At 37.8% G+C, this 10,941-nt stretch overlaps 1 protein-coding gene and 1 pseudogene across 3 annotated transcripts; one reads left to right on the forward strand and one right to left on the reverse strand.

Moving 5' to 3' along the window:
* The first annotated feature begins 2,362 nt into the window (after positions 1-2,362).
* On the forward strand, positions 2,363-8,626 carry LOC137708565 (lysM domain receptor-like kinase 3). 2 transcript variants are annotated; one of them, XR_015958422.1, is made up of 12 exons: positions 2,363-3,855; positions 4,448-4,522; positions 5,252-5,545; positions 5,781-5,926; positions 6,040-6,129; positions 6,211-6,316; positions 6,532-6,683; positions 6,773-6,870; positions 6,949-7,096; positions 7,589-7,696; positions 7,864-8,046; positions 8,160-8,626. XR_015958422.1 is itself a non-coding variant. In XM_068447673.2 (11 exons), the coding sequence occupies exons 1-11, from the start codon at positions 3,258-3,260 to the stop codon at positions 8,322-8,324; spliced, it is 1,980 nt and encodes a 659-aa protein (XP_068303774.2). In that variant the 5' UTR covers positions 2,363-3,257; the 3' UTR covers positions 8,325-8,626. The 2 variants fall into 2 exon arrangements, 1 of the variants encoding a protein (XP_068303774.2); XM_068447673.2 differs by lacking the exon at positions 7,864-8,046.
* Positions 8,627-8,787: 161 nt separating this feature from the next.
* On the reverse strand, positions 8,788-10,203 carry LOC137749365 (clavaminate synthase-like protein At3g21360; annotated as a pseudogene). The gene is made up of 3 exons (XR_015958423.1): positions 9,866-10,203; positions 9,590-9,833; positions 8,788-9,247 (listed from the first exon to the last, which is right to left on the reverse strand). The product of XR_015958423.1 is annotated as a clavaminate synthase-like protein At3g21360 (transcript).
* Positions 10,204-10,941: the final 738 nt, after the last annotated feature.

The following is a 10,941-nucleotide window of genomic DNA, read 5'->3' on the forward strand; positions in this document are numbered from 1 at the left end:
ATGATCAACAATTATTCTAAATCATTCATCAATTACAAGTTATGTGATGATCAACAATTATTCTAAATCATTCATCAATTACAAATAGTGTGATGATCAATAATATAGTTAAAGAGCAATCCAACAAACTCATCGTGACAATGCAAGAATTTTTTAATAATTAAACTTCTTGTTAAAGTGATCCGATCTAAAACATTAAAAAAAAAAAAACAAAAAAAAAACAAAAAAAAAAAAGAGTTTTTGAAGAGCGGCCATGGAATTTCGTTTCAGGAAAAAAAAAAGGGTGAGTACACAATAGACCAAAAAGAGGCCGAAGACTAAAGACCAGTATCCTCACCGTTATATTCAATAAAAAAAAATCAGCTAACAAATCCGGTGGTTCCTTGAACCACGACCAAAATCCCTCCACCTGCAATCTAAATGATGAAACGTTTGAATAGACTTAATTCAAAAATTTGTAGCCCCTCATAACTAGTCTAGGACCACAACCTTGAGGGGTTAAACACCGAATCATTTAAATTATGAGCGCGTTAGAGAGCATCGATTAGCCCTCTCAACAAAATCGAATGTAGGTTAAGCATAGGGGGAATGTATTGTATATTGAGTTTGATATATTTTCATGGAATTATGAACACATAGATTTTTGAAAAAGTTTACTTGACTTAGTGATGTAGACAAAGTAGCATTTACATACATGAATAATTGTGATATTCATGTACAAGGAAGTCCATACAGTGCATTAAAAAGTAATTTTTGCTTAAATAATATTCCATGTAGTAGGATTATCTAAGAGTCATCATAAGTATTTTGTACCAGGCTCATTGTATTGGGATTAATTGGGTTCATGCATCAAATTAATTTGGGTGATGAGTTCAATGTATGGGATGGGGGATGAACACTACAAATCATTGTAAGTCTAGATTTGTCAAGACAACTTTTGGATGTTAAATTACAAGCACGAGTTTACTGGCTTTCGTTCTATCAATTTGGGTATTCTGTAGGAATCAACATGGCATAGGTTTCCTTTGTTCTTGGCTATTCTCATCTATGAGAATCAACAAAAATTAAGGATTTTATTGTGTTCTTGAGTTTGTTCCCTTTTTTTCAATATGATATACTGCATCATTTACATTATTAAAGTCGATTGAATTCTACATGGACTTTAATAGAGTTTTTGAGACTTTAACCATGGAGTAATAGAGTTATGTGGATTGTCATGGACTTTTTAATGACCAATCTATTAATAAAATACTGTTATTTTCAAATATTTCACACTATTTGAAATGATGATTATGACCATGACAAAATGGTTGTATGAGATTGTGGAAGTGTCATGTGGTGATTTTTAGCAATATGTTGGTAGTAAAGTAGTGTGTTTGGTCATTGCGATAATCGTACGGGTGGAAATAGTGGCGGGTTGGGGTGGTAGTGATGATGGTGGTAGAGGTGGCGGTCACGATAAAGATGATATCAGTGGTGGTCATAGTAGGGGTGAGGATGATAATAAAAAGGTAGTCGTAAGAGGTTGTGGTATGGTGGTGAAAATGGGACAATGGTGACGGTCATGGTAAGGTGGTAGTAGTCGAGGAGGTCTGGCATGGAGGTGGTTGTGGCAATGGAGTGGTGCTCATGGCAATGATGGTGGTGACAATGCTAATGATAATGGTGACGGTTGGGCTGGAGAGATGGTCATGGTAAGGTGGTGGCAGCTGCATGGTGGTGGAAGGATAAACGTTACTTTATGGTGGATGGTGGAGTATATTATCAAAATGAAAAAAAAATGAAATCCATCAAAATTTTAAGGGTGGAGGTTGAATTTGAAATGACAATAAACTTACTATAAGCACTCAAAGTCTATTAAAATCCTTTAAAATCAATGAAATTTTAAATACACTTAGAATTCTGTTACTTGCAAAAAGTCACAAAATTTTCGTAGATTTTCTAGAAGTCAAAAAAGTCTTTGTCGAGAGTGACTTTTATTGATTCCTTAAAATGTTGTTTTAAATACACTTAAAATTCAAAAACAAGCAAAGTTCATCAAACACCATATACAATACATCCCCTAGGTTGTAAATTCAACTTTACCAAATTATATTATAGAAATTGAATCCTCAACATGTTACTAAAACCCGAATGCACAGTTTGATATATGAGCCTAATTTAGACACAAATTCAGTATGCTGAATTCCACATAACTTGTTATTCAAGCTCAACCAAATTGATGTACACAACTAGAGTTTTAGCCTAATTTTTCTAAGTTTTTATTGAATTTATTTGAACTTGGTCAAAGTAGATAGGATTTCCAAACTAAAATTGAGTATAATGAGTTATTGAGATCACATCTCTTCTATTTTTAATGAGTGAATAAGGGCTCCAATTTTTCAATATATTTTTCACCTCCCTTTCTTTGATTGAGAAAAAGAAAAGATTAGGAAGCCATGAAAAGGGTAATTTAGTCAAAAATCAGAAAAATCAAATGGTCCACAATATGCCCAGGTGGGTGGCTCTCTGCAAATCTGTATACTCTCTGTTTTTTTTCACTGCATTCTGTTGCATGCAAAATTTTAACCAAAGAGTTAAGTCAATCAGTGAGTTTTCTGCACAAATGCTCTGTTTGCAATCCCTTCTTCCTTCCTTCCTGCCATCCCTTAGTCCCCACCCACCCTCCCTATTTATTCCTCCATTTCCATACTCTTGCTGCTAAATTCTTCCTATTTCCTCCAAAACCTGCCGAATCTTTCTCACTCCAAATCCAAATCACCACTTAAAATATACAAAAATTACAATTAAATTAAGAACCCCTTTTTAGATTTTAGCCATAAATTTTTGTCACCAACTCACACTAATTTCAGCAGCAGTTGGACCTTGTTAGTCAGTTTCTTGATCTCACTCCACAAGTCTTACTATTTCTTCCCAAACCCATCAAATCAATTTAGCTCAACTTTGTGCTTCTCCATCGAAGTTCTTGCTGTCACACCCAGTTCGTCAAATCTTTGATCTCCCTCCACCAATTGATCAAGACACCATTTTTCCACAATCCACACCCATAAATTGAGCTAATTAGAACAACTCACTTCCCAATTCTTCCCCTTTTTTTCTTTTTGTGTTACCAATGTACTGCAATCATTCTGCTGAACAGATCCCAATTTGTCAAATCTTTGATCTCACCCCACCAATTGATCAAGCCACCATTTTTTCCACAACCCACTTCACAATTCTTCAACTTCTTCCTTTTTTCTGAACTAATTTTCTTGACCATGAAGCTTCAATGGAATCCACTACCAATACTTTTACACCTTTTTCTCCAAATTACCCTTTCCACAGCTTTCTCCCCAAGCCCTATGAACTGTACGGACACAACTCGCCTGTGCACCTCCTTTTTGGCCTTTAAGCCGGAACCCAATGAGACTCTGCCGGTGATTCAGAGCATGTTCGACGTACTGCCGGAAGATGTGACCGTTGAGGGCGGCGACGGGCGGGGCTACGTGTTTGTGAAGAAGAACTGTTCTTGCGCGGAGGGGATCAAGAGTTACTTGACCAACACAACGTTTACTGTGAAATCTGCAGATGGGAATGTTTATGACATGGTTATGGAGGCCTATGGTGGGCTGACTTTTCTGCCTAATACCACTAGGCGGGCCGGGTACGGCGCAGTTGTGTCGTTGAGGCTGATGTGTGGGTGCTCGAGTGGGTTGTGGAACTATCTGATGAGTTATGTGATGAGGGATGGGGATAGCATTGAGTCTCTGGCTAGCCGGTTCGGGGTTAGTATGGATAGCATTGAGAAGGTGAATGGGATTAGTGACCCTGATAATGTGACTGTTGGCGATCTGTATTACATTCCTTTGAATTCAGGTGAGTCTTTTTTTGCTTTATTTTTTTCGGTTCATGTGATTTAGTTATGATTTACTCTGTTTGTGTAATTTAGTGGAGGTGCTTATTGGGTATAATTGTTGGTATACTGCGAGGGAAAGCTGTCCATTTTAATCTGGTTTCGGGTTAGATTAGTTCAAAGTTATCGAAAATGCAATTCAGTTAAACTTGTGTAGTAAACTGTGGGAACAATGTATTAGAATTTAGAGATGAATTACTGAGTGAAACTGAGGAAGCATAGTGCAGGTCTATCAGTTTATTAATAATTTTAAATGAGATATCATGTCATGTTTAGTGGAGCAATGATCAAATCACCATGATTGTACCTTTACCAAATTTTGCTGCCAACACTTACAATCAAGTGTAAGTATGGTATGAAAAGGAAAAATTCATTGGTTTGCTGGGCGAATGGATGATGCTCAATAGAAATTGGTCGATTGGGAATCAGTACTTGTTTAAATTTTCGTATGTATTCCTATCTCTTTTATGGATCTTCCTGTTCCTGGGTCATTATGGTTAGAGCTAAATTCCAATGTTGTAAATTTATTTGTTTGATTTTTTATCATGGTTCTAGTTCCTGGTGAGCCGTATCCTTTGGAGACGATTTCTCCTGCTCCTGTTCCTTCTACATCCAATGCCAGTGTTTCAGGTATGGTTTTGATATATCATGAGGAATTACGATAATTTAATTTGAAATGGCAAGCTGATAGTTTTATTAATGTAATATGCACGAAATTAAAACTAAAACTGGTTGCTTTGGTAGTAGTTCTTTTATTGTCAAATTTTGTTGACCTTAATGTAGAGGAAACATTGGAGTCATTACAGTAGCAGAACAATTAAGGGTTTTACATGATAAAGTGTTTTTCATTAGAGACATAGATTCAAGTTTATGCTGCCCTTCTTTGAATAAAATGAAAGATGATCAGAAACAAATTAAGATTCTCAATGCAATATCTCAATGGGGATCTTGTGAAGAAATGTGGGCTAATTTATAGTGTAAATCTGTTACTTTTAATGTTTAAAATTATTGTCAAGAAGGCAAAGAAAGATGGCCGTGTAAGTACGCATGAAATTCGTTTTCATTTTTTAATTGTGATGCATTTCTAATCTTTTGCACACACTTTAGGCACAGAGGAGCAGAGGCAACAAAATCTGCTGCAAATTTTGTTTCCAGACAATTTTGTTAGTTCGATGAGAATATTAGTTGTTAATGCTTTGAAACAAACTGTTTTTTAAGCATCCCCTCCTATTTCTCTTTCTTCTTAGCTTTTCCTTGCCTTTCTAATTTCCCTGGATTTTCCCACTCAATAACGACGTAGTGCACACTACTGTGCATCTTTTAAATCATTATAATAAGTTGTTTACTTTTTGTTTGCAGCAAATGAAGAGAATCATAAGGCGCATCTGCCATATTTATGGATTGTAGGGAGTTTAGGGATCATTCTTGTTGTGATTGTATTAGGCATAGTTTTATATGTTTGCCTGAGGTCATCAAGCTGCTTTACTGAAGCACAAAGAAGTAGTTCAAAAGATCCTGATGGTCAAATTAGGTTTCATGTTCTTCGGAAGCCAAGTTTTTGTTGTGCTTCGGGTAGGTACATGTGTTGCACCTCATCAGATTGGAAGCAAACTAATGGAGATCCTTGCAGTCAGCAGACAACTATCCCCAAAGGTTTTAATGTCTGAACTTTATTATCTCAAATTGTATTTTATTCCTCATGTTTAACTACGAAGTTCTGCCTTTCTAAATGAGTGATGAGTATTCTCTGTATAAGGAAGAAAAGAGAACGTAGAATGCAGTTTGTGCGTGTGTAATCTGCTTCTTTATCCAATCTTTATATACCAAAATGTGGTCTTCCTCCTTAATCTTGGAATGTCCGACTGATCCTCTCCATTACTTGTTGCAGCTATTGGCAGTCATGTACTTGATGTGGAGAAGCCTGTCGTTTTCACATATGAAGATATTTTTTCCTCAACAGATGGGTTTTCTGATTCGCGTCTTCTGGGCCATGGAACATATGGTTCCGTGTATTATGGCCTCCTCCGTGAGCAGGTTCGCAGATTTCTACTTTGATTCCCATAATTTACATTTTCTTTTACCATCTAGCGTAAGTTTCCTTGTCACACCTTTGTCAACTTGTGGGTAATGGTTTGACTTCTATCCAGGAAGTTGCTATTAAAAGAATGACTGCAACAAAAACTAAAGAGTTTCTGGCAGAAATAAAAGTTCTATGCAAGGTTCATCATTCAAATCTAGTAAGTCTCATTGTAGTTTTGGAGCTTGTTGCTTTCGATGTTTTAGAAATCTGACTTTTATTTGCGTTTAATTATGTCAAGGTAGAATTGATTGGTTATGCAGCAAATGACGAGGAGCTCTTCCTTCTATATGAATATGCCCAAAAAGGTTCACTTAAAAGCCATTTGCATGATCCTCATAACAAAGGTAATTTGCATGGTAACACTAAAATGTCATAAGCTAGCCTGGAGGCTCTTTTTTTTTACTTTCCTGTTGCTTTCTTTGGTCCATAATTGTATTCAGGTTAAAGCGTATTAAAAATCGGCTAATAATCTACTCTGTTTTCCAAATTATGTGAATTTTGTGTTGTTGAGCCATGCAAATGTTATTGACCTTTGTGAATGATTAAAACTGTCTTTTAGGTCATACATCACTTTCCTGGGTCATGAGGGTCCAGATTGCACTTGATGCTGCTAGAGGTCTCGAGTACATTCATGAGCACACTAAAACTCATTATGTCCACCGCGATATCAAGACAAGCAACATCTTGCTTGACGGTTCCTTCAGGGCAAAGGTTCTAAGATAGTGTAGTGATTCCATTTGTGTTGTGCATTATACATTTTATACATTTCACTTATTGAACTTATTGTCTTTGTATTTTAGATTTCAGACTTTGGGTTGGCAAGAATTTTTGGTAAAACGAGTGATGGAGAAGCTACCGTAACTAAAGTTGTTGGTACATATGGTTATCTGGCCCCAGAGTAAGAAACCGTACTTGCAGTTGACTACTTTGTCTTCAACAAATTCAAGTTTTAATTTCTTATCTCTTGCTTCCGTAGATACTTGAGTGATGGTCGTGCTACTACAAAAAGTGATATTTATGCTTTTGGAGTTGTTCTTTTTGAGCTTATATCGGGGAAGGAGGCTGTTATACGAACTGAAGGCACAGCCACAAAAAATTCTGAGAGACGTTCACTGGTGTCAATTGTAAGTTCTGCTGAGGAGACATAATTTTGTTCTCAATAGATAAACGATATAATGATCCTTTGGAACATAACATTTCTTTACGAGTAAGTCAAATTTATATGATTTTACCTATACATATTGGTGACACATCATTTGGTTTGCAAATTTGGTTTAAAAATTTGGTCTCCCTAGCATATTACCCTTATGGAAAATCAGAGCAATCTCCATTCAAATGTCAAAATTCTGTACTTAAAAACCATGCGCTTGACAACATTCAATGAGAAATAAAAGCTAGATTTTAGTTATTCCATTGCACCTGCATTTTGTACTTTGCATCTCTTAGAAAAATCGACATGCGACTCAGTCTCCTTTGGGTTTTCCGTATCCCTTTGTTGCCCTTTTTAGTTACAGTTTCCAAATATTTTCTATTACTGTTGCAAATGTTTGTAGTGCAAGAATTCTTGTTATTTTCTCTATTTGTATGACACGTCCCTATTTTTGGTTGAATGCAAGATGCAAACAGCTCTAAGGACTTCACAAGACTCCACGAGCATGTCAAACTTGAAGGATTACATTGACCCAAATATGATGGACTTGTATCCTCATGATTGCCTATTCAAGGTAAAGTAATCACCTTTTGAACTCATCCGGAGTGATGAATATTTTTGCTTGCTTTTACTGACCGTACCTCTCCGGTACAAGAAAGTGCTATAATTTTCCGATGACAATTGACATATAAATTGATTTATATGAAAATCTGAGTGATAAAGTGGCGCTTATTCTTTCAGTGGCCCGCGGGAATGGGGATCGCAACCTGTGAGAGAATTATAAGTTGAAAGTAAATTATACTAGAATTGACCCATCAGCTTGAATCTGGAAATGTGACATTGATTTTAAGTCATCCTGAGCTTTGTTAATCAAGTTATCATGCTACAGAAAGTGGCTGTTAATACTTCACACCTCTCTTGCAAGTAATTATATCGTCAAAGTATACAAAACAAACGATAGGTTAATTTTGAAGTCGTGTTTCAATGTTCATCAGTAACGCGTTCATTTCTTGTTGTTGGCGTAACTGATTACACAGGTGGCCATGATAGCAAAGCAATGTGTAGACGAGGACCCCATCCTACGGCCTGACATGAAGGGAGTTGTGATTTCTCTATCACAGATCCTCCTATCCTCAGTGGAGTGGGAAGCTACTCTTGCAGGGAACAGCCAGGTATTCAGTGGCCTTGTTCAGGGAAGATAGTGAAACCGCAATTCCTTTTCAACCCGATGCCTTGCAATATTTCATTCTTTCGCCCCTCGTTTATCTGTATCATTATGTGTGTATAGCGGCACATACGTAGTCATAAGCTGGTGGTATTTATAGTGGCCTTTTTCGTTCGGTCCTCTTTTTTGCCCGTTTAATGTTTTATTCTTTGTATTGTCATTTGTGGGATTTTTTTGATTTAATGTAAAATTAGATGGAGGAGCTGAGGAAGGGTTGTTTCCTTGTATTACAAGTAAAGCTTTCAGTAGCTTAATTATATAAGTTATCTTCAGTTGAAACTTCTATCTTACTTTTAACATGGATTTTCTGTTATACCCCTACACATAATGTGGCATAGCAAGTTTTCATCTTCAATTTCTAGAAAGCCTTGAGCTTCTTCGTTGATATTCAGTGTCTCGTTTCTACGTCCGATTTGCACTTCAAAATCCAGCCGTTCGAGTGGATGAAAGCGTTTAGTATATACTTCCAATTCAAGGAAACATCCACAAAAATATCAGTAAAAGTTACGAAGAGAAACTGAAACCTATAGACCTAAACTATTTGCAGAGTGAAGCTGGGACTCTGCGAGGTGGAGTGAACGATTTCCGGGAGTGAAGGACAGCCAAGTTATCGAGCACTACAACATCGGCTCTGCTCCAAGGGAAGGCAACGCTTTCCTCTTCAAGAACTTTGAAGCAGTCGTGGATGATATCCGCCGGCAATGGGCTGCCATCTCCAAAAGTGACGGCCTTTACAGGGTCGTTCCTTGCATCTTTCCAGCCGGTATATGCGCTGCCACCATGCTGTTGAACCAAATCTTGCGCTGCGTTGTGCTGTTAAATTTGATGGCAGGGATTGGTCCCATGATTGACTTCACTCCATCATCCAACCATTCTAACTTCATGCCAAGCTTAGCAGCCCTGCCAAAAGTTTTAGTAAAAACATTTGAGGGCTCATCTGATTTACGTATTAGACAAATGTATGTTATCTGCGTGGCATGTTGACGTGGTGTTACATGCTCACTCAATTTATGTGATTTACCTTTCTAGAGTTTACGCAGTTTAGATAATAATAATTGCACACGTCTTATATATACATTTTGGGTGGGCTTGTGACACTACGATACTAACGTGGTGTTAGTGTTACGATCACGCTGAAAAATGTGTTTGGAATGACACGTGGTGTTAGTGTTGAGAGCCCACTGAAAAATTACTCATTGTACAGCTAAAGTGAAGTAGAGTTTGTACAATTTGAAGCAATACCTTTGCTCAGCTATGCTCGTCTTTGGTCAAGAAGGTGGACTTCCAGCCACGGCCGATTGGAGAAGAAGAATCGTCGTCTTCCCCCAAAACCCGGTTATATAACAACCCGTGCTTGTCGACGAACTCCGGGTACTTCTCTTTCATCCTCTCGTACACAATGTGGCGCAGAACAATCGGAGTTTCTCCCCCACTTCCAGGCTCCACTTCACAGAAGAAAAACAACTTCGGTGGGTACTCCGGCACCACACCACAGGCGCCGTGCAATGAGAGCATACCTGAGCCATTTCGTGGTGGGATGGAATCTTCTGGTCGGGCGGGGGACTCGTTGGCGATAACAACCCGACCCACGACGTTGGTCCGAGGAGCGGCCCCGCCCACATAGGGTTTTTCGGCTTCGATGGTTTTGGTGATGCAGGAGGCGAAGATATAACTAGCGGGAATTGGCTTCCGCCGTTGAGCTTCTGCTGTGAAATTCGGGTTTCCACCAAGGTACCAGCCATGCTGCCTCTCTGGTATGGGGTGGCAAGTGGTTTGACGCGCCGGTTTGCAGTGTCGGGGTGAGTTGGTGAACTGGGTTAGGGAGTGAAATAATATGGAGCTGTGTTGGGTGGGTCTTTCAGGTCCGAAATTGTGTCTAGGTTCAATTTGACATTTCTCATCATGTCTTTTGGTCAGAAGGTTCAATTTCGACCAAAAGGCTATAAGTCACTTTTAGCTCAGATTTGTAAAAAATGTGTCTAGCTAATAACCAAAATGAATGTGTTAAAAAGAATGACGGTCAACTCTAGCAAATCCACAAGAAAGCTTTATCCTAATGAGAGTATCTCCGAATGAGATGTCAAATTGTCCAAATTAGCAATAACGGTAACAAAAGACAGCATTAATGTTTTCTAACCAACAAGCCAAAACTGATGTGGCATGATATGGATTGACATCTCTCCCCCTTGCTACTAAATTTGACAGCACCTTCAGATTTTTTTAATTAATTAGGGTAAAGTACAAAAAATTACCTCAACTATTAGTCTCAAGACACTTTGATACCTCATCTTTTAAAAATGACAATGTCATACCTCATCTTAAGAATTTGTGCCAATGTTAGACCTCCGTTAGTTTTTCTGTTACTTTTTTTGTTAAATGCTGACGTGGCCAAAGACGAGATCCACTCACTAATCCAACTGGATTAAGAAAAAAATAAAATATATTTTTGATGATAAAATATTCAAAAATTAAAAAAAAAGTTAAAAAATTAAACAAATAAAAAAGGCCTAGGGATGCGGGCCTTCATTTCTTCCACCCGCACCAACCCTTCTCTCTTTCTTCTCTTTATCTTTTCCTGCATCTCTCTCCCATTC

This window comes from Pyrus communis, chromosome 17 (assembly GCF_041283825.1).
Source record: "Pyrus communis isolate YQ-2024b chromosome 17, ASM4128382v1, whole genome shotgun sequence".
Taxonomy (NCBI): Eukaryota; Viridiplantae; Streptophyta; class Magnoliopsida; order Rosales; family Rosaceae; genus Pyrus; species Pyrus communis.

What these genes read in the sequence shown, in the direction of transcription:
- LOC137708565 (XM_068447673.2), top strand. Translation starts at nt 3,258, where the DNA reads ATGAAGCTTCAATGGAATCCACTACCAATACTTTTACACCTTTTTCTC. An exon ending in AGGTTCATCATTCAAATCTA is followed by an intron (nt 6,130 to 6,210) that starts GTAAGTCTCATT and finishes AATTATGTCAAG; the next exon opens with GTAGAATTGATTGGTTATGC. An exon ending in ACGGTTCCTTCAGGGCAAAG is followed by an intron (nt 6,684 to 6,772) that starts GTTCTAAGATAG and finishes TTTGTATTTTAG; the next exon opens with ATTTCAGACTTTGGGTTGGC.